We start from the raw sequence: 24,455 nt of genomic DNA, 5'->3' as shown, positions 1-24,455 counted from the left end.
ATCTTGGTTTAATGATTAATCAGTCTCTTAAATCATCCAAGTAGTGTGTTTTTGCTAGTGGTAAGGGAAAATAAGAGTTTAGGTTGTATCTATTCACATATTGAATACATGTCTAAAAGAGGTTATCACATCATTGTAAAAGTCATTGTTTAGGTCATATTTGGAGTATTTTGTTAAGTCTTGGGTTCCTTACCTTATGAAGGACATTGAATTGTTGGAAAGAGTTCAGAGAAGGATTACTAGAGTGGTGCCTGGAATGAAGGAGTTGTCTCATGAGGTGGTTAAGATCTCTAAAATTGTTTTATCTTGATAAAAGAAGAGTCAGAGTCTGACTGAGGTGTTTAATATTCTAAATGGAAGTGATAGTGTTAATGCATCATTTTTTTTTATATTAATGATGAGATTAGTAAGACTAGGGGACACAAATAAAATTATTAGTGAGTTACAAGTCATCTTCAGCTAAGATAGTTTTATTTTCATAAGAAGATGATTGGCCTTTGGAATAGGTTGCCTTTGATGTTATAGAAACAGTAAATTTAAGTAAGTTTAAAAGAAAGTTTAACTTTATGAGCAATAAGGGCTGACTTGAGGTTTTTCATCTTTATTTAATAGTATTAGTTTATTTAGAGGATGGATCAGTCTACATGGACCAAGAACCCTTGCTGTAAAATTCTCAAAAAAGAAATAGATGTACTCATGCTGGGTCAAATTGACCTGTTTTAGAAAAAGAAACATAAAAACACAAAAAAATGACAAAGCAACTCAAATATGTCCTAGAACAAGTACTACCTTAAAAAACAAATTATAGAACTCATTACCAGTGAGTACTAGCAGAATTACCCCTGTATCCCTGGTTGTCTCTAAGCATTATATTAAACGTATTTTAAAGGTTATCAGTCAACACAAACTTATGGCAATTTATTATATTTTGGGGGCTTTCCAGTAATAAGTGGAAAAGATTTTGCATATCTGCAGGATAGTTGTGACTATTCACATTTATTTTAAATGCTCAACAATTTATTGTTTTCATGAGTCACAATATGAAAATATGTTATGAAATACTTATACAGCCACTAATAGTACACAGTCTAATACTTAGCCCAATTTGAGTAGTATTTAAATAAGTGGTATTAATTTAATTTGAGAATCTATAAACAGTTAAAATAAATGAAAGTAATACACCTATACCTGTATGTATTCATCTCCCTATGGAGAATGAAAGCATGTTGATAAGAAACACATAAAACATGATTAATTAAAAACAAATATACTTTATAATTCCACTTGAAATGATACACTTGTCTATATTTTCAGAATAAATCTTATTAATGAAATAATCTATAAATTTATACACAAACTTAAAAGTAAAAATTAAAGGCAACAATACTTTCTAATGCACATTCTAATCACCCAATAATAAACAATATTTTTTATTATGAATGGTATAACAAAGCAACCTGAGATACATTGTTTCAAAATACCAACATGTGGTTTTAATTATCTACAAAAAGTTTTCAAAATTATATTTTATTCCAAATACAAATTTTAAATTTCTATAATTTATTTTAAATTATATTCCAAATGGGAATGAAGTTAATTATCCAGAATGAACATGCTCCATTTTATTTTTAATAGCCTTGTTTATTTTAGAACATTCACATAAAGCTAAACATAAGGTTAAAAAGAATGAAGATAGTCAACTAGCACCCACTCCTGAACTGCTCTTGTCTGACCAAATGATGAGATTTGACTGTTTCTTTTACAGTGTATCTAGGAAGGACGTATAGGGTACATATTTTTGTTTGTTTTGTTTTGAATTTTGTGCAAAGCTGTGTAGCCATCCCTAATTTAGCAGTGTAAGACTAGAGGGAAGGCAGCTAGTCATCACCACTCACTGCCAACCCTTGGGCTACTCTTTTATCAATGAATAGTAGGATTGACCATAACATTATAATGCCCCAACGGCTGAAAAGGCAAACATGTTTGGTGTGACATGGATTTGAACCTGCAACCCTCAGATTACAAGTCGAGTGCCTTAATCATTTGGCGATGCTGGGCCTACATATTTTTATAGCAATAAAATGTAAAGCATAAACACTAATTTGCATAGTCTGGGCAAATTAATCACTAGGTCATGCTTAGCCCCTTTTTTATAATTACAAGAAATAAACAAATGCTTTCAAATGTTACTGCTGAAATCATGTTCCTGTGTGTATATTTTAATAATGAATATTCTTTATTACAGCACTTTCCCAGTAACTGCTTTATTCAGAACATTATAAATGTACCAAAAAAAGTATTCTGAATTCAATTACGTTGACCTCATAATGCATATAATTCCTAGTCAATATTCTTTTCATCTGATCTATTATGATGCTTAAAAGAGTTTACACACAATTATTTTCTTAGCTTAATTAACTTACAGGAAAACCTGGAAACCCTATTTCTCCTATTGTTCCTTGTTTTCCAGGTAACCCAGGAAGTCCAGGAGGGCCTCGTTTTCCTCTCCTGCCTCGTCGGCCACGATCACCTTTCTCACCTTTTTCTTGCTAGAGATCACATAAGCTTCTTTATTTGATAAATATTCAATACTTCATCAACTCCAAATATCTGATTACTAAGAACATAAAGAGCCACTAGTTATTTTACAAGCACCAAAATAACATTGGCTGTTAACACTAAACTGACAATAATGTACATAAAGCTGAATTCTTTCATGCACAAGATTACTGTTTACACTTACAATTACTTGAACAACTCCATCTATGGTTACTACTTTAGTCTTTCCAGGTGGACCAGGGAGTCCAACAGGTCCAGGTTCTCCAGGTGGACCTATAGGTCCAGATTCTCCAGGAAATCCTCTTTGCCCTGGCTCACCCTAAGAGAGAGTATTCATGATAACAAACAATCTTCATGTGCCTTTGTGAAATTTAGTTTAAAACTGGGGGAGAACGGGGAAGGTTAAAATGCAGGCAGACTGAAAGAGAGCATCTTAGAAATCATCTAATTAGGGTTTCTAAGCTTCAACACCATAGAGCATAGTAACTATAGAGATACTTTCCACAAAATAATTGTAAGAATCTAAGCAACAAGTCAGATTTTGTATCCAAAAAACAAATTTTTGTTAAACAAATGATAATTTTTCAATGTTGCTGCAGGTAAGCTGTTATTTACCCTAGAACATAGAGAGATAAATATTTCAAATAAAACATGAAAGAACCTATATAAAAAAATAGGTGTTATTCACCATTTGTTTGGAAAATATAAATCTAACATTTTAAAATTTATAAAATAAGGTACAAGTAGAGCTTGAGATAATTAGTATCATTATCTGTTGGCTTTCCAGTAATGTTTTCTATTTATTTGGATAAATTAGTAATACTGCTCTTAGTAACAACTGTATGTCATATAATGCTTAGGTTATAACAAAGTTGAGCACAATATCAAACATGTTTCATCACAAATAGCTATTGTTGATAAAGCAATAAAATAATTCAGTTGGATATCATAAGACACCTTTTGAGAAATTAAATTTCCTTCCCATGCATTCCTTTTAAGTCAATGATGGCTATATATTACACAAATAAACAGAACAAATACATTTCATTAATTGCTCAATCACTTCTTTAAATCTGCATTTTGAAAGCATCCTCATGGTCAACTTTATTCTGACATCAATATTGGGTGGAGATCTCTTAAGTTATTTGTAATTAATAAATACAGATTCTATCAAGTTAGTTTGTTCCCAGAAAATACATGGAATAAGACTAAAGGTTTATGAAAATCACATATATCCAAGCATTCAAAAAAGATGTATGATGAATGGCAAGAAGTATGAAAGATGTAGAATAGAATTCTGAAGTTCATAGTTTGATGAACTACAGCATATATGTTTTACCTTTAATCCAAATAGTCCAGGAAATCCAGGTTCTCCTTGGAGTCCAGGTTTGCCAGGTTCTCCAATGTCTCCTTTATCTCCCTAAGAATATATAATTTAATTAAATTTTGTAGACAAGAAATGGAAAAAAGTAAATAAATAAACAAAAACATACCTTTGGAAAAATATAAATGTAGCCACAACCACAAAGAAGATATCTTACACTGGGGCACAAATGTTAGGGTGGGTTATATGCCTAGGTTTCTGAGAAACTGGCACAAGTAAGACTTAAATTGCACTGAAGGTACACCATATGTTCAGATTAACTTCAATTTTGTCATTTTCACCTCTTTTGAAAAAAAAGCTAAAAAGAACAGATGTGGGTGTTCAAGAACACAACTTTCCACATGTTTACCACCTTTCACTATCTTCAGTTAGAAGCAGAAAGATAGTTGCTTAAAAAATGTAAGGATGATCATTAAAATACCATATATCAACTGGGGGAACAACAAAAATGTCCTTGAAGTTATTATTCCAGCCCACAGTATGATGCTTGGAAATAAATACCATGTTAAGGTGGTATTATACAAAGCCCAAACCTTTTACTGTTAGTATAGCTCTCACCCTTTGTACGTTACTATCTGGATCTTCAATAGTCCTAAAGAGGTTCATGCAGTCATAGGTTTTACGTAAGAAAATCGATACAATTACATTAGTTTACATGTGCAAGATATAAAATTTTCTAAAAACAAAAGAAAACAAACAAAAAACAATCGAATTATTTTCCCCTCCAATAAAGTTAGAAATTATTTTTGATTGCATATATTATAATCTTATTCATGCCATAATCTTCAAGTTCATGTAAATAATTTTTATATCCATTACAAAACAATTTAAAATATAATGATTTTGTTTTCTTTTATCAAATCCACTAAAAATCAGTTTTCATAGTAATATATGTTAGATATTAAAAACTGTATATTGCTACAACTTTTACAATATCTAAGAGACTGTATGGAAGTTTTCAGTACATTACTATTTGGATAGGGGAAACCAAAAATTAAAAAAAAAACTTATTGTAAATAACATCAAAGCTGGTGAAGTATGAACCTAAGTGCATAGAATTCTTCACTTGCAAGTATACCACTATACTGTTCACCATTCTTTCAAAACCCTAATAAAAATGTTTATACATACCATAAAATAACTAAAGAATGGCCCATAAGTAGACAGTAATGTATATCAAGCAAAATAAATATGATTACAAATGTTACAAATACAGCAGTGATAGAACCAACTAGCTAATATGTTTGTTTTGTGACTCTTAAAGACATTTTAAAACAAGTTATTTCTTTATGAATTATCAGATTGATCAACTCTACTATGAAATACAGAAAAATTGTCAACATTTGTTCCTAACCCTTTTTTTATTTTTCCTTCTTGAAAACAATCAGTAATTGTTCCACACAGTAATAGTTTTAGGATACAATAGGTTCAAATCAGAACTAAGATCCAGAAATCCCATTATAACACAAATGTTTCACAAATTAAGCTATCAGAGTTCATGTTTTATGTCAACTATTTCACATCACATTTAAGTGTTAAGAAAAACAAACACTAACCTTTGGACCTGGTGGCCCAATAACAGATTCTAAATCACCCTCAGAAAAACTAGATCCTGGTGGACCAGGTGGTCCAGGAACACCTTCTCCCGGAGGACCTACATTTCCCTAAAATTTTCAAGCAACAAAGAAAAACCTCAGATTAACCTTTTCATTAGCATTTATAAATTTACAAATTCTAGGTTGAAGGAACACATTTTTGCTGTATATAAAATGCTAATAATAGAGATTTAACTCACCATGCATTATATTTGTTTTTTAGTATAAAATTTTAATATGCAGAATTCCATAAAGCATAGCAAAAAATTAAAACAGATCAAAATAGAAAAATGTTCTTAACATTTTATTCATTAAAAAAAAATGTTGCAAATAACATCAAAGCTGGTGAAGTATGAACTTAAAAATTTATGCTGTGTTATTCTTTAAATGTAAGTGCATAGAATTCTTCACTTTCAAGTATACCAAACTAAGGCATGAGAGCATCATTATAACGAATGAATTATATCTATTTTTAATACAAAGAGCATGATTTTTCAGCAAACTGTAATGTTTTAATTCATGCTTTATGTTGTTTTCATGTCTGATTTTGCATTACTGGCTCAGTACGGGTTCTACATCTTTCACATCATTTAATGTATTTCACTATATAGACTAATAATGAATTTTACTAAATTTTTTATGAGCATTTTCTTTCCTGACTCATTTAGCATTTAAAAAGTATAATTAACAGAGGTTTGAGCTTAGAAATTGTCATAAATAAACAAAGTGAAGAAATGCTCATTTTTTATGTATTCATTATCTGTATTTCATACTTATTTATCCCACCTTTTCTCCCTTCTGTCCTTTTTCCCCAGGTGAACCTTTGAGACCTGGCATTCCATCAAATCCTGGAAGTCCCATGTCTCCCTTTTCACCAGGTAGACCAACAGATCCCTAATAATACAAACACTTAAGCATTTACAAGTGAATCATTAAGTGTAACAACTTGCATCACATACACTCAGTAGCGTCTTGATTTAAAGTTATTAAAATCTCAAGTCATAATACGGCAAAAAAAAACCACAACTACAGTATGTAAAAATGTTGATATCATTAAGATAAACATATAATTTTCACAACTATTCTTAGCTCATCACGAAACCAATCCTAACATACCTTGTCTCCTTTAGTTCCTGGGATGCCTGGCTCTCCTTTTTCACCAGGATAACCTCTCTCTCCTCTTGGACCTGGAGGGCCTCTGACTCCTGGCAGGCCTTGTGGACCTCTGAGCCCAGGTTTCTCTGCATAGGATCCCAATAAACCATCACCAGATGCTCCATAAATACCAGAAGAAAAAGACCCATCCAACTAGTGAAAGAAAAATAGAGAGAGATCAGTTTGTGTATCAACTACATACACAGGGGAAATACACTCATAATTTACAATTAATTTTTTTCATGATGATTAGAAACCTACTTGAAGTAAAAATATATCTCAAAATGGCTGGTATGGGTATTAACACTTTTACTAATATAATAAAGCAGAGAATGTTTTAGCCTACTTAAGTCATCTTCAGGTTAATGTCCTACCAACCATCTCGAGATATATAATGTTTTTTTTTCTCAATTTCACTCATAGAAATTAAATATTTTTTAAATGTATTACATGGCATAAAACATATGTATGAAAATATAAATTAGTATTAAATGTTTTGTGTGTTTTACCTTAAATGTTCTTACTGAAATCAAATTGAGAAACTCACAGTTACATATTTTTAAAAATTTATCAAATTTGACAAGTGAAGACAGTTTGCAAAACATTCAACAAATTTACATCAAAAATGCTTCCTCTTGGGTTTGAAGGTGGTCCAGGTGGGCCAGGAGGTCCAGGAAACCCTCGAGGTCCAGAAGATCCAGGTATCCCATCCATACCTGGTTCCCCTTTTTTACCTTGTATTCCAGGTAATCCAACAGGTCCAGAATCACCCTATTAATCAAAATATATAGCATTAGTTTTGAATGCTCTCAAAATAATATCTTTATCTACCACAGCTTCACACTCAGAATAAAGTATTATTGTCAAACATTAAAAACAAAACAGTTATTTGCTTAGAAGAAATGTATCTGTGTATGTTTGCAAATAAAAATTTAAATTAACAACTATTATCATTTTCTGTATCTTCAGAATGGTGTAAAAACAAGAACAAAGATGCAATTTTTTTTTAACTTTTCATGGATCCACTAAACAGGTATCTAGCAATGACCTTTAGGTCATTACACTTGTTGATAAAACTAACAATTAACCTTCTCTTATCTCACAGATATTATGTTGAAATCTTAACTACAGAGGTGAATGGTAGTTTTAAGTTACTTGAAAAACAAAATATTTCAAAGACTACAGAAGGTAAGTGGTCTTTTTGTTTCACTTATAATTGATATATGACATAACTGAACAACACATTCATCCCATAAATTAAAACTTATAACAAACTATGAAAATGTACAATTTTTATAAACAAAACAGTTATTTGCTTAGAAGAAATGTATCTTTGTATTTTTGCAAATAAAAATTTAAATTAACAACTATTATCATTTTCTGTATCTTCAGAATGGTGTAAAAACAAGAACAAAGATGCAATTTGTTCTTAAAATTAAAAACATTAAAAACAAAATTTGTTTGAAACATCTCACATATAATGGAAACAGATCTAAATCTGAGTTATGAACAATTACAATGATATATAATAGTCTCTGGTGAAATGGTTTCTGCTCTTTTACATTACTGTGCTGTATGTTCATACTTCTTGGATTTCTCCACTAACAGATAAATGTAAGGAAGATGTCACAGTTACTTGTTTGCAAATCAAAATCTGTAGTCTTAACAAACATGCCATATCTGTGATCTTCCCATGTTTTATCATTCAAACTATAAATAAATTCTACAATAAAAGAATTAATTTGTAAAACTTTTTGTTGGATTTTTAAAATTACTTTCATCCTATTTGATTTCATGTTGGAGCAATTGTTTCAGAAATTTTCCATATCACATCAAAATTATAATGAGTATCATAGAGAATAGTGTATATAAAGCACTCATTTAATTTTTAAATCGTTTTCATGTTTATTTTTGCAATTAAGTGAGAAAAGTAACAGTATTTATGCAACTAAGCAAAAACTGAAAGATTCTGAAGTTAGAATATCGTCAAATCTTTTCTTTTTGTAAGAAACTGCAATAAAACTTCATCTCTCTCTCTTTCATCATTCAAACATTCATTATAGACAACAACTGTCCTCATTTTGTGTTTGTCATGTTGATTATATTAATATATATTGGTGTAGTTACATATTCTACACATCAACTCTTTCTTCACAATTAACTCATTTAAAGTTTGGAAAGACAGACACTCTCTATAACTAGAGTTTTTATTAGCCTCCACTTAGAAGGACTTGCTCTTGTTCAAGTATAGCCAAGGATTTGACAAAGACAAGAATTTCCCACAAATGAATTTAATAAATATGGGAAAACCTTAGATTCCACAAAAAGAAACAGTCTTCATCTATAAAATATGACACCTACCCCCACAAAAAGAATTATATTATTAATCATTTGCAGAGAGTTTGAATATCTTTTAAGCACTTAGATACAGAATAAAACTGCCCCTCCCCACCACAAATGTTAATATTTATCTACATAATTATTTACTTAAAGCTGTCTTTCATCATTTATAACAGATTAACATAGTATACGTGATGCTCTGTATTTAAAACAAGTTTTGATCTGAATAGGCAAACTTTGAAACACTCATTACTAGTTACACGTTATTTGAATTCAAGGATTCTTCAAATTAAAGGCACATCTCGCTTAACACAAACTGAATACCTGAGAAGAGATACAAGCATTCCAAGGTAGAAACATTTCATTATCATCTGGTAAAATTAAAGTAATATTTCATTTAGAAATAGTTACACTTTTCTTTTCTTTTTTATGATTATCAAATAAAAGACTAGTGAACATACACATGGAATGTATGAAGTTTCTGATGTATCTATAGTTTTTATTTCAATATATATATTTTTTGTATTTCAGAATTCAGCTGATTAATTTGTTTCTTGTTTTCTTCTATCATTATAAAAACAACAAATTTCAGCATACCATGTCCCCTTTCATCCCTCTTGATCCTGGTGGTCCCATCTCTCCTTTAAAGCCAGGCATTCCCTTTTCAGACAAAAAAAATTCACATGAATAAATTATATTCTGATAAAATAAAGAGAGAAACTAAAAGAAAAGTTATTATTGACAGAAAAATAGGTTGTAGGCACTACAGTGAGCAGAGATCTCACCATCGTGTATATAAAATGTTTTTTCATTACCAAAATAAAAAAGTGAAATAGAACATTTCAAACCACAATTCTAACTCAAATGAGAAAAATTTTTAAAACCCTTTTTAATCAAAACAGTAATTTAGAAGATATTTTGAACTACTGTTGATGTAAATAGTAATAATTTACTCAGAGAAAATGAAGAAATAGAATTTAAACCTCCTCTATTACAGCTTATATTTTTTTATAATTTAAGGGCCCTAATGAGGCTTAGAAACTCAAACAAATATAAGAAATAAATTAATATTAACTAATTATGAATAGAAATATAAAAACAAGAAGGAATACCATCAATAACCACAGTACTTGAATTTCTTTTATGTAGGATTAGAGTAAACTAAACTACAAGACATTATTTTATTTTTATTAGTTACATTTTTGTGTGTCAACAATACCAAGCATGGATCACATGTATACCTGATATGATTTTATTACTCATCAGAATCTCTGACCTAAAAGCTTACAATTGAAAAATTTAGAGCCATTCCATGACCTTCTATGTTGTGGCTAAAAAGACCCACAGATAACATGTTGCTCAACTAGAATTTTAATTAACAGAAAATGTGGGAGGGTTATCAAACAGAAATGTTTAGACATTTCCTAGCAATATTAATAATGACAGTATTATGAACACTGAAATGAATTCCACATCAAATACACTGGGCTTTTTAATAGAATAATTCTTAAACATCTTTCAAGTGCATTGATAAGTATTTATTTTACTTAACTGCAATACAGAATATAATAAAAGTAGGTATCATGGTAAAAAACTGAAAGATTCATATTTCAATCGTTGCTTAGTCTAACAGTTAAAACAACAGCTAGAAAGTAACATGGAAAAAGTAGTGTGTGTCTTTAATTTCCTTTTTAACTGATATATAAAAAGATGAGTAAGCCAGAAGAAAAGAGTGTAAGAAAACTAGACCATATCATTACAACCTTTGATAAGTTGCATCATATATGATACCACATTGTTTCTATTATTTATTGTATAATTAGGTCAAAATTTCATGAACATACTGGTGTCCCTGGAATTCCATCTCGACCATCTGCACCAGGGGAGCCAGGAAGACCACGAGGTCCAGGAGGGCCAGGTATAGTATTCAAGGATGTGTTAGTACAAACACCTGGAATACCAGGGAGACCTGGAGGTCCAGGTGGTCCTTCTATCCTTCTTATAAATCCCTGCAAACAAGGAAAAGGATATTTTTCTTTACAAAATATATTCATCCATTACAAATATAATTCTTATTATCTAGTTACCAAATATTCATTACAGTTTAATTTGACAAAGAAAAGATAAAAAACATGAAATAACTTATAACTGAAGTGCAAGACAATTTCCAGACATTTTTATTACAAAGCTAGTATTTTTACATGACATCTTTGTAACAGATTCACTTGACAATAACATAGTAAATACATTTCCAATATAGTTATTATTCTATTTAAATATTTAAAAAAGTCTTAAAAACATTCTAGAATTTCATACTACACTTGTTATTAATGCACTGTAGTAAAAACCATTAGAAGTCATTCAACATTGAGGTTCTAGATCATTTTTAAATCACAGGTATGCTGATTTTTAGAACTCACAAAGCCATCTTGCTCTCCTGATCCTAAATCTATGGGGTTCCAGCTTCCAATTCCACTTCCATCTGTGTATGTGAAAGATGATCCAGGTGGTCCAGGAGGGCCTGGTGGTCCAATCAAGCACTCACCCTAGATATTTATTACCAGTTTTGTAAAATCTAAATGTCATAATCAAGTCTTGTATGACAATTTGCATCTATCTACTAAAATAAATCTTGCATGGTGAATTGCTTATAATGAGTAAAATTTCAATTTGATAAATAAAGATGGTTAAGACCTCATGATATTTTTCTCTTACAAGTTTTTTGACCATGTTGTGCTAAAATGAAGAAGCCATACTGGTTACTAACAATTTTGTGAACCAATAGAAATTAAGGTGCATTTAATACAAACTGGAAAATCATGAAAAGCATTACATTTTTACACAATATAAACTCTGAACTGGAAGTAATTAAATGCTATCGACCTGATTATCTTTTGTAAAAAAGTCTTTATCTCTAAAATTGTTGAAATTAAAAATGTATTATAATATACAGACTAAATGAAAGAGCTGAGAAACAGCAAAGAGTTATCTTTAATAAAATTATTTCATTAAGAAAAATAAATTATTATATGATTTGCTTTATATATTTATAGAGAATGCAATTTTAGGGTGTGACATAGACAAATATTGTTAAGATATCACCTTATCACCCTTAGGTCCACGTGATCCTGGTAAACCAACATCTCCACGTTCACCTTTTTCTCCTTTAGACCCATTTGTAACTTTATGTAAAGGATACTTGTTGATCACTTGTCCAGGTTCCCCCTGTGAAATGAAAACAACTTTTCCACTGTAATCCCTCTAGGTTCACTTTTATATATATAATTATGCTTAAATTATATTATTAATATATAAAATTTGTTCTGGTAAAATGCCCTGATAACTCACTAAAAGTGATTAGAAGGCTGGTTTACTGGAACTAGCATATTAAATCCCTTCTATTATTATTTATTGGCTCTGTGAAACTACTAAGTCTTTCACTTCTCATGAAGATGACTACAACTGGCCCCGGTTTGGTTTGTTTTGAATTTAACAAAAAGCCAGATGAGGACCATCTGCACTATCCATCCCTAATTTAGCAGTGTAAGACTAGAGGGAAGGCAGTTCACCATCACCACACACCACCAACTCTTGGGCTTTACCAAAAAATAGTGTGATTGACCATAATATGCTAACACTCTATGGCTAAAAGGATAAGCACATTTTGGTGGGATGGGTGGTTCGAACCTGTGGCATTTAGGTTGTGTAGTCAAAACACCTTAACTACCTGGCATAGAGGACCCAAATGGCTGGAAAATACTGTAATAAGCCATTTGCATGACTGAAAACTGAAGTTGTCATTGTTACATATTTAACAGTGCTTTAATAGTGATCTTTTAAACACAAACTCAAACAAGTATCCAACTTGATTCTTTATAAGAAAATTGTGTTTTAACCCATTACATTAAGACTTTTTTATTGCAGGAGTAACATGTAATCTTTCATACAGTAAAATGTTTAATTTGTAATACATTTTAATAGTTGTAAGTCCATCTTTCACACATCTAGGAAAAGTAGTTTTTCATAGAGCATTAAAGAAATGGAACTACTTTTTGTCTGAGTAACTGTTACTTTTTGGTTCAGATTATAGACATTTTTGAAAAACTATCTACAGTAAATAGTTCAAACTTGAAACAAGTACAAAATAACCTTATTGTCAAGTGTTAACTATGAAATTTAAGCTTATTTACGTAATGCAAGTGTCATAATTCACACTTAAGATATAATTTTACTGTCAAAATATGTTTTTGTGCCTTAAATGTCAAATTTACAATACAAATATAAATATGAGCATCTGTGAAGCCTATCATACAGTCATATGGATAATCAGGATTATTCTACAATGATCCAACAGTATTTAATACCAATAACAAAGGTATTGTCATGCCAATGAGCAGTTAATCAAGAAAATTTGAAATTCAGTTCTCACTGGTCTGTCTGAAAAAAACAGTGTGATCTTTCTTTCCAATTAATGAAAAAATTTACACTATATGTGTATGCCCTTTTTTTTTTCCTTTTGATCATACATAAAGGAAAGTGCACAATGAAAAAAATTCTCACTTTTTCACCAGGTTCACCATCTTTTCCTGGTTCCCCTTTTGGTCCTGGAAGACCTGGTGGTCCCTGTGGCCCAGGTTTCCCAATTTCTGCAAAATTATTTGATGCAAAATTCATAATAAATAACATTTAAATTAGGACAAAGTCTACACATTTATTACAAGTTTTTTGTACTGTTGATTAAATAAGCCTTGCTCTACTCATCATAAAAAAACTTGTCAAGGTTGAAAAAACAACACACAGTTCTACAGCAGCATAAGTTAAGGTTTAAGCCTAAAGATTTTAATAAACTCCTATTAAATATAACTTCTTCTCATACCTATGAAGCAATGCATTGAGAGAATTTTACTAAAATAAACCTTCCTTAGATTTTTATTATAAAAAAAACAGGATAGCTCTTGTTCTGAATGGATAGACACATCTGATGTCTTGGTGGAAGATCAATAACTTTGTGGAGCATTTTTGTGAATCATATCATTATACAATTTTTAGAAAGTTTCTAATTTAAACAACCAAGTAAAAAAATCACACATCAAATACAAACACTTGGTGTAACAAACAAAATGCATGGTTGAGGATTTTTCTTGGAACTTCATAAAAATCAAAACAATGTTAAACATATTGCTGCCTTAAAAAAATTAAAATAACATGTAATACTAAGTACTACACACATCTAAGCTGAAAGCAGAAATTTGATTTTAAACACCAAGTATTGACTAAACTGAAAATGTAACAACTTCACAAAGTACACTTAAAACACAAAAACAAAATGAAAAATTTAATATTAAATTCACTTCTTAACTTTTCAATAAATAATTTTTTACATTGTATATTTTACTGATAAGTAAAGGAATCTTTAAAATATGCATTATAAACCAATGTTTATAATTAAATGTTGTAATTAAAACGTTATAATTAAACCAATGTTAATAATTAAATGTTGTAATTAAAACGTTATAATTAAACCAATGTTATAATTAAAACATTACTATATATTTTAACATTCCTTAAATTATCAGTAAAATATAAAAAAGAATTGTTCATGATGCCAAGAAATCATGTAAACATCAAAAATTGATAAATCACAAAAGAAAAACTCATTATTCCAATGCTTTTGAAACAATTCTTTCCTCCTCCAAGGGCGAGTTTTCTCTTGAAGGAAGAAAAGTGTTTTCACCAAGAAAACCTTACTAATACTGAAAAAGTGTCCTGGTCCATACAATCAATGGTAACATATTTCATGCTTTTATAATCCTTTGGAAAAGCCGTTTCTCATACTTGGAGATGGCTCAGAGGTAAATAAAATATGAAGTTCTTCTAACATTATAAGCAGATTTTAGTATCCACGATAAGCAGAACAAAATTTTGTAGCTTATGCTTAACCACAAACAAACATAAAACACTAATTTATACAATACCAGATCATTTGACCAGTTTTGGTTTTTGGAGTAAAGTAAGTGAAAAACTCGTACACTATTCACTTTGAAAATTTATAATTCCCATTAATAATAAAAAAAAACATACCTCCAATACCTAATACTCCTGGTCCTGGGGGTGGTGGAGTAATTAGAGGAGGAGGACCTGAAATTATATAATTACAATTTTGCTAGCAAGTTACTGAATATTGAATTTAAAATCCTGTTATTTTATACTTGTTGGACATGTGTGCTCTTGAAATTCTCAAATAAGTTGTCATTTAAGAAAAATGCTAAAATAATAATAATATAAAAAGGAAATTGAATTTGTCAACCAGAAACATTTCTTTATACTAAATTCATTATATACAAATTACAAAAGAAACTGAGTACAAATCATAAAATTAACTACTATCAACTTTTTAGGGATACTATGATAGAAATTACTATACTTCCTTGTAATTAATTACTTATTACTAAAATTAATCACTTGATCTTTTAGACTCCTATTCCTGTGAGGAGTTGTTTATTAAAATTAAATTACATTTGTTACATTCAGTATTTCTTTTTTGTCCCTTTAAGTTACCATTTTATTTTGGAAGATATCGTAAAAGCTAGAATTTAATTCTAAATGTTACCATAAATTATACAAAAAATTTAAAATATCTTATATACCTATAAAGATGTAATTCATAAGGTTAATATTATTATGATCATGCATTTTATTTAGCAACATAAGAAATAAACTTCTAATTTGATCTTGGGGTAACTCAAATCTGCACTTTTATCTCATGCTTTTATTTACTTGTTTTTTTTTTCATTGCCTTTTACCAAAACTACCAAAACGTTAATAAAATGTTTTCTAAAGTACAAATTTCAGTGGTAGGTTTTCATTAAGGAAAAATCAAAATATCCATAGAAATCACTTACATAATTATCCGATGCAGTTGTTAGAAGAAAAAAAAAATCACATTTTTTTTAAACACACCTTGCTATGAAAGTAAACATATTATAAATATCTTAAACTTCTATAATGAGTAATAATTTACATAATGGTCATGTCTTTGTAAAAAATAATTATACTGAAAATGATACTGAATTTGAACTTTATTTCCTAATTGTTGGTCATCTGTACTTCTAAATTTCTTTAATATAGTATCATTTAAGAAAAGAATAAAAACTGTATTTAATAGTGGTATAAATAGTGTGAATTCATGTAAACTTTTTTTTTTCTACTTCCACATTCAGGAGGTGCCCCAAGATTATATGATATTTAAATTATTCTCAAGATTTTTAGGTCTCCACTGTTTACGTTTTAAATGTGTACAATTTTATAACACGTTCCAAAATAATACTATAGTTGATATATGCACCTATATTATGTGATAGCTCTTAAGTTACTACATAAAAACTCAGAAGAATAAGAAGTTCAATATTTGTAATCTCTATGGATCTGTAGAACTTTGTGAAATATTTTAAAGTTTAATTTCGAATACGTCATCAGCATTGGTTCGATTTAAAATAAAAGAAAACATATCTTTGAAATGCTACTTAAAATATACATATATAAAAATAATAATTTAATAACTCATTTAACACACTTTTTGTTAGTGTTATGCTGATCTGTGCATCTCAGAACGGTTGGTATAGGTATTAACACTTTTACTAATAAAGCAAAGAACAACGTTTCGACCTTCCTAGATCTTAAACTGAAGATGACCTAGAAAAGTCTAAACGTTGTTCTCTCCTTATCAGTAAAAGTGTTAATACCTATACCAGCCGTTCTGAGATACATTTTTACTTCAGTTGGGTTTCTCGTCATTGTTATGCTGATCTGGTTTAACGCCTCGATTTAATAATCAGATGCACTTTACTATTTAAGTAACGTTATGCAGTCTGATTTCATGACTCACCTTGATAGTCAGATCCACTTCCTTCTTCAGGAGTTAATGATACATCATCATCATCGAAAATCTGCCGGAAAAACGGGATTATAAATCAATATTCATTTGTTTATACATTGTTAAAATGAAAAAGAAAAGGTTGGTTTTGGAATTATCAATAGGCAACAGCTATTTAAGAAATTAAGAGATACAAATGGAAAAACGACTATTTCATAAATTTCTAGTGTTTAAAGATAAATGACTGTTTAAATATAATATACTCTTCAAAAAAAGAAACGCAAAAAGGCAAAATTTGAGACATATTGTTAACAAGTTTATTCCGGGTAGTTTTGTATGACATGTGTGAAACCTTGCACATTCACTGATGAACATCCAAAGTCTGCAAAAGCGAAGTTCACGCTCACTAGTTGAAGTTTAACGTCACTCAACGTCAATAACGAGTATGCCCTCCGTGAGCATCAATAACTGCTTGGCATCTCCTGCCCATGGAAGCGATGAGATGACGAATCACATCCTGTGGAATGGCTGTCCACTCAGCCTGCAAAGCTGCTGCAAGCTGAGGTAGTCTGCGGTTGAGATTGTCGCCGTCGCAGACGTCGGTCCAACTCGTCCCAAAGATGTTCGATGGGGTTTCAATCTGGTGATCTGGAGGGCCAGGGAAGAACGTTGATGTTGTGGTGTCTCAAGAAGACAGTGGTGAGTCGGGCTGTGTGAGGACGGGCGTTGTCATGTTGAAAAACGTCGTTGACGTTCTCCATGATGGGTTGCACATGGGGCCTAAGAATCTCGTCGACGGTTGCGTACGGTCTGATCGGAAATCCTACGCAGCCCTGGTATGGTTGAGGCAGTAGACATCGCAGTGGTGGTCCTATCCCGAAGGTGACGTAACCGGATGTAACGATCTTGTGCGGGCGTGGTCACATCAGGTCTGCCAGATCGTGGACGGTCACGAGTTGATCCATGTTGTTGGTGACGATTCCATAGCCTTGCGATGGTGCTTGGGTGGACATTCACAGCTCTGGCAACATCTGATCGAGATTCGCCTGCTTCCAAGCGACCAATGGCGTTGTTGCGTTGTGCTTCAGTCAGTCTTGGAGTAACTTTATTGCGTGTCGGTGGCTTAACACTGAGCTATGGAAACCGAGAACCCGTCACTTTTATAGGGATTTTGCACATGTTGCACTTGCAGAACATGCAGATCTCTCAAACAAATTTATTGGACACGCATGCGTTTTGGCGAAAAATCCGATGTTTTCTTCCGTTTTCAAAGTGCACAACTTTTATTGTCATTTTGGTCTGACAATCAGTGCCTTAACACGTGTAACATCACATACTCTTAGCTTGTAACGTTATTACATATATTTCTCTTTAAAATAACAAAAATATTCCTTTTGCCTTTCTTTTTTTGAAGAGTATATAATAATTTTAAGATTTTATGCAACAGTAATCGTAAAAAAAATAATTATAAATCTAGTATGACTGTGGAATACTGATGCATCAGAAAATAAAAAGGAGAATTATAAAATGTGATTCGTCTTCATTATCAATTTCGAGCTCGACAAAACGTTTTGACGGATTTCTTATGGTCATGCAAACAAGTTTTATTCAAATCTTTTAACGATTACACGTATCACTTGAATGATCACGACTTTGTTACTTATCTGTGGCGATCACTGAGGCTTATAGCAGGAAATGGAATAAATTTAATTTCTGCTATTACGTCTCAAGCGCTACATAGTGATGCACAAATGTAGCAACATTATTTTCATTTCCAAGTAAATTATCGTTTTGCCAACAGTGTTATACACGACTTTTCTTTTATTCAAAGCCAAAATCTGACCAAACACAATATGCGATCAGAAGTACAACAAATTAAAACAGGATAATGCTTACATTAAAAAAATCAATTGTGTTTGAGTTATTCTTTAGTAAGCTCAGTTACTACTTGTTTCTTGTTTGTTTAAAAACTTTGCGAAAGGTTATACAAAGAATGATCAATAAACAAAAGAGTTTATCAAACACAACTCATCGTTGTTCATGTGAGACCAAACAGTAGGATTTGACCGTCACACCCATGGTCCTAAATTTCGGAGCTAGTTTTCCAGAAACAGAACACGAACTTTATGATTTATAATCCTGACTTAAAATTAAATATATATATATGAATAACTAATACTAATTTACTCTTTCTTCTACATTTACCAGGTGATAACATTTTTAGCATTTAATATTCTCTTTCCTTTTTTTTCCAATATTTATAATTTTCATCGCACTTTATATACATGTCTCATGACAACCTCTATCATTCAACATATTCATGGCTTTTACTCCAGGATTTATTTACCTTAATCTCAAAAGTATATTTATGTACATTTAATGACGCATTAACTCATTTTAGAATAATACCATCATTGATGACTGTCATGACTGCAAGTGTAATTAAACTAGAATTCTTTTAAACATATAATTTTGGCGTGCCAGGACTAAGTTACTAATCACGTTGTAAATATCGAGAAACTTACGTCTTCGAATTCATCAATATCTATATCTCCACGTCCAAAGAAGTCGCCACTTCCAAAACCCTGAAATGTGAAGAAAGACATTTATTTACTTACATTCATGCAAGAAAAACAGTTTTAAAATCCTAGGTAACAGAAACCTAATATTTTACAGTGTTTTAAGTTGTGAGACAGAAAATCATATTAAAAAAAGGGAAAAATATAGTTACAAACCTTACCAATAGTTCTAATTTGCTGCGACACAAAAAATATTCCTGAAAAAAACCCAACAAACCTCACACAATGTAGTTCATACTGCAACAATTGTTGCAAAACGATTTACTAATACAAATAGCGCTACTATGGATATCATATCTAAGCCAGCCCGAACAGCCTTGGTATTGTGCGAAATGCTTCGTCGGCATTGGATATAGCAGATATTTTATTGTTGACATGGAACAATACACTTCCGTTTTTTTCATATTAATTTTGTATCAATTAATAGACGATACGAGTATCAAACACAAATATTGCGATAATGTGTAACATTATTCCCAATAATAACTGTTTTCTTACTGGACATTATTTCTGATAATTTTGCGATTTTCTGTTAATGAATATTATTCGTAGTAACTGCAGCTTTAAGTAAATACTGTTCATACGAGAGAAAAGCCGAAGAACGCAAGACAGATTTGTATATATCTTACAAGTTAAACAGATAGTACAAACGTCGAAGGAATATAAAAAGATAATTCAAATGGTTTGAAATCAATACAATTCCAGATAAAAAATAACCAGAAGAGTCGCTTTAGCTCGTTTCTAATAACAAACTTACAAGTTACATTGACACAATACAAACACTGATTAAGAGCAAAAATAAACACAAAGTTAACCACGACGTTAAAAATTAACATTTAGTTTAATACTACAGGGTGTTCGAAAAGTCACTGTGCACTTATATATTTATTAACAGACATGTTTCAATATAGAATACAGGAGGTAAATATGAATGACAATTATAAGCAACGTTGAAAGTAATCCCCGTTGGCATCAATACAGGCCTGGATCCTTCTTATTTTGTTTCTAAATGTCTTATCTTAAAAGCTTTTATGGTTATTTTAAGGGGACTGTTCTCCATTTATACTCTTGAAAACACACACAATTTGCTAAAAATGAACAAAATCTTTGCGAAGATCTTCAATAGCGTTTATTCATCGAGAAAATTGTTGTAAGGCAAGAAAGAGAAGTGAATCTGAAGTGAGGAGGCATGGAAGTCGAATCACAAAATTTCGAAGAGATTACGCAGCAGTTGCGTCACTTCTTGTTCAAAACAGCCCAGTTTCAGTGTCTGTTTCTTGTAGTAAAGTCACATCGAACTATCTGCTGAGTCCACAGAGGGAAATCGAACCCCTGATTTTAGGGTTGTAAACTTACCGCTGTACCAGCGGGAAACCAATTTCACAGTATAAATGTGATTAAAATTCCTACTGTCTGAATTTAGTACATTTAATGTATTAAATTTAATATTAGTTTTAAATTTTACTTCTACAGAAAACTATATTCTACATCAAAGAGCAAGAAACATCCTAAAAATTCTAACCCTAATATAAATTGAAAGTTTGATTTTTTTAATTTCGCGCCAAGCTACATGAGGGCTATCTGCGTCAGTCGACCCTAATTTAGTAGTACAAGACTAGAAAAAAGGCAGCTAGTTATTAGCACCTACCACCAATTCTTGGAATAGTCTTTTACCAACAAATAGTGGGATTGATCGTCACGTTATAACGGATCCATGGCTGAAAGGACAAGCATGTTTGGTGTGACGGGGATTCGAACACACGACCCTCAGATTATGAAACGAGCACCCTAACCACCTTGCCATGACGGACCAAAACGTTTTAGAAGCATAAATTATGTAGTATCTACGTACTGCAACTGTAAAATTTCTGATGGAAAAAACACATATCAGGAGTGTAAATGAGCTCTGATACAATGACTTCATTATCGTATTATGATATGAGAAAGTGATGAAATGAAATTATTAATGGCTGCGCATAGTTATAAATTTCACGTCTTGCTTACAAAATGGTAGAAGATACCTAAAATTACATCCGAGTCCAGACACTTCGAAAACTAAAAGTATGTATTTAAAAAAATTATTCATTCTTGGAGTTTGGTTTACACATGGAATAAGTTGTCTTTCATTATCAAACTCTCGGAGCATTAGAGAACACTCTGACTCTTTATGATGCCTCCCGTGTTCTAGGGCAGATTTCTCTCAAACCGTCCAGTATATATTCTGTCACTTTCCCCCAGGAGTTGGCGTCAGACACCGGGTAACTGCCCCTGCTCAAGAGCATTTGTCAGAGTATTAAAATGGCGAAATGTTTTTGTCATACGTCACGTACGCGTATTAAAATATACGAGTATAATGTTAATACATTTTACATACACTGTGTAAATAAAACGGACACATTTTTTAAAAGGCTTATTACTTACAAAATATACAACGAAAGTTGCTACAAGTTATTCGAGTTTGAAAATTCAAAACATTACAAAAGTCAAAGTTATTTATACTATTTGCTAAAACTAAAGTTGACGGAGACAAAGTGTCGTGTGTGTGTGTGTGTGTGTACATGGGATTCAGTTGTTTTTTTCCCCTCTTGCTGATTCAATTTATTACTAATGTAAGTTGTTTAAAATAATTGATGATACATATATTATTTTCCCTATTTAAAATGGACTCGCAAAAATGGAAATTAGTTTTCCAGTACGAGATACTCGACCCCGCTGGTGACGACATACGACGTCTCACAGATGTTGGCAGCCTCCAGCACTATAAAGTTTAGCACCATATAACTAGGTTGAACGAACTCTAATCAATAAACGATAAACGTAATGAACTCATAACAACTGTCCACGATGTTAATGTTTAAATTAATTCAAACTAACAAAAATTAGAAAACAATAACAAAAGAAAAACTGTTAAATAAAATTGTTTAAATGTCAAACTGTTAAATACAAATACGAAAGTAACTGTTTTTTAAATATATATAAAATAGCATGTTCTGAGTTGGGCAATGGCATTTGTATCATAATGAAAATAAACATGATTTGCTTTTGGATAAACATTAATTTATTGTAGCAATGTAAAGTTCAGAGGTCCTACGATTTGCTCGCTTTTATCTCAAAAGTTTACAAAACGTTTTTAAGAAATCGTCGACTAGCGAAAGAACTTTTGTGTTTTCAGATATCAAACAGACGATATTAATCCACTGATAATCAGATTGTAGCTGTACATCCTGCTTCCTCAGATACAATTTTTACAAATCTTTTCTTTACGAACTATTTTCATACTTTTGTCTTAAACTTTAGGTATGACTATTACAAGCTATATAACCTACTTTACATCTTCATTCTGAATTTTCGATATGATTACCGATCAAAGTGGATTACGTTATATTAAAACGATTTTGAGCATGGAAATCAATAAATAACACGACAACTATAGTCGATATAAATTTTTGGAAGAATGGAATAGGTTAGAACTATATTTTTATATCGTTTGGCATTGCTTGGGTAGTGCGATGTTACCGAAAATTAGTTGCTTTTCCGACACAAATTATTTGTGTATTTGGGTTATAAATATGCGTATTCAGACTGGGGATATAGAATATCCAAGACGGGGATATCCCTACTACTTAATGACATTAGAAAACAAAGGGATTTGGATTAACTAGGAGATCAGGACCATCCAGAACATGACATGAAAAACATCGTATTCTAGTCATGGTAGGTAAAGAGTTATGCCTTGTCTAAGGTAAGAATTCACGAATACAAAGGTCAGTGGCAAAATACATCCACATACCCATGGGCACCCACAAATATATTTTCAGAAAGGATGGACAAAAGACGTACGGAGAGGATCAGCTTTTACAGTTTAAGCCACCAGACTAAACAAATGTGTGTTATGTGCTTAAACACAAATGTGCAGCTTCAATAAAAATGACTAAACGTATTTAGTTTGAGTACGGTATCCATTTTACATCATAATACGTGCAATGTAATGGCGGCAAAGCTCCCTCTTGCCCCTACCTCCTGGTGCCTACGTACATACCAAAGGCAACAGTACGCAATATGATCAAGAATAATCTCAGTCTGGAAAGGAAGCCAACAGGACATAGGTTCATAATGATAAGGTTCCCAGCCATACCTCTCGTTCAACAGTTAGATATATATACATCAAGCTGCTGGAAAATAAAATAGGCATTCATACCACACGGAGACATACCGGTGACCAAACGTAGCCCTATAGATTTTTGTGTGATCAGTCAGTTGAGGCAGGCGCTGAGAAGCCATTGTCCTTGTATATTAAATGGATTATGGAAGGCTTTCAGAGAAGAATGACATTCTTAGTACATGAAAGACGTAAAGATGGGGCTTTTGTTACAATGCAACGTTTTCAACCTTTGTACAAACAACTTTCAAACAAAGCATCAACATGATAAAATAAGCTTGAAGTTAAAAGTTCCAATTCTAACAACGACTATTTCTATACTATTGAAATAAAACCCGGTTCTTTTTACGCACTAAGTAATAAAGAATAATGCCAAGTGGGTTGTTTTACTCCTGACGATAGCAGAAACATGTAGTATTGAAGAAAGTTTCTGCCTCTTTAATATATTACTGCGCACTTTTTAAAATTCTGATGTGTTTAGTTCATATAAACATTCTTTCGCTTTAATGTAACTTCCTTAACATAAACTTTCTTCGCATATTGACGCCCTCATGTTGATATTTAAATACGCAGCTCGTTAATTTAAATTTCTCTTTACTTCGGAGTTTTCTATTCGGAACTGAATTCTTCCTATTTCGCTGTTTTTATTAGAGTATTTGGACTCATTTTAATATTTGCTTTTCTAAGTACATTAACTTATAATGTTATCATGAAATAATTTTGAAATAACCATCTCGACATTATTCTTTATCATTCACTTCGTGATAAGGTTCGAATTTTATTCCAAGAATACTGAAATAGTACTTGCTGA

General features: G+C 31.4%; 1 protein-coding gene across 17 annotated transcripts in view; it reads right to left on the bottom strand.

Moving 5' to 3' along the window:
- The window catches only part of LOC143235125 (uncharacterized), a 332,951-nt gene that overhangs the window by 14,915 nt on the left and 293,581 nt on the right, over positions 1-24,455 (bottom strand). For 12 of the 17 annotated variants that reach the window (XM_076472974.1, XM_076472961.1, XM_076472965.1 and 9 more), the window contains 16 exons: positions 19,432-19,491; positions 16,919-16,979; positions 15,115-15,171; positions 13,594-13,679; positions 12,136-12,258; positions 11,454-11,579; positions 10,878-11,042; positions 9,631-9,693; positions 7,312-7,464; positions 6,655-6,846; positions 6,325-6,432; positions 5,500-5,607; positions 3,899-3,979; positions 2,744-2,878; positions 2,424-2,549; positions 1,189-1,206 (listed from right to left, as the gene is read on the bottom strand). In XM_076472974.1, the coding sequence (XP_076329089.1) occupies positions 1,189-1,206; positions 2,424-2,549; positions 2,744-2,878; positions 3,899-3,979; positions 5,500-5,607; positions 6,325-6,432; positions 6,655-6,846; positions 7,312-7,464; positions 9,631-9,693; positions 10,878-11,042; positions 11,454-11,579; positions 12,136-12,258; positions 13,594-13,679; positions 15,115-15,171; positions 16,919-16,979; positions 19,432-19,491 (1,662 nt within the window). The remainder of the gene's footprint in view (positions 1-1,188; positions 1,207-2,423; positions 2,550-2,743; positions 2,879-3,898; positions 3,980-5,499; positions 5,608-6,324; positions 6,433-6,654; positions 6,847-7,311; positions 7,465-9,630; positions 9,694-10,877; positions 11,043-11,453; positions 11,580-12,135; positions 12,259-13,593; positions 13,680-15,114; positions 15,172-16,918; positions 16,980-19,431; positions 19,492-24,455) is intronic. The other 5 variants (XM_076472963.1, XM_076472968.1, XM_076472964.1 and 2 more) reach the window with 2 other exon arrangements.

The sequence above is a fragment of the Tachypleus tridentatus genome, chromosome 12, assembly GCF_004210375.1.
Source record: "Tachypleus tridentatus isolate NWPU-2018 chromosome 12, ASM421037v1, whole genome shotgun sequence".
NCBI classification, from domain to species: Eukaryota; Metazoa; Arthropoda; class Merostomata; order Xiphosura; family Limulidae; genus Tachypleus; species Tachypleus tridentatus.
This window is presented reverse-complemented; position numbering and strand designations above follow the sequence as displayed.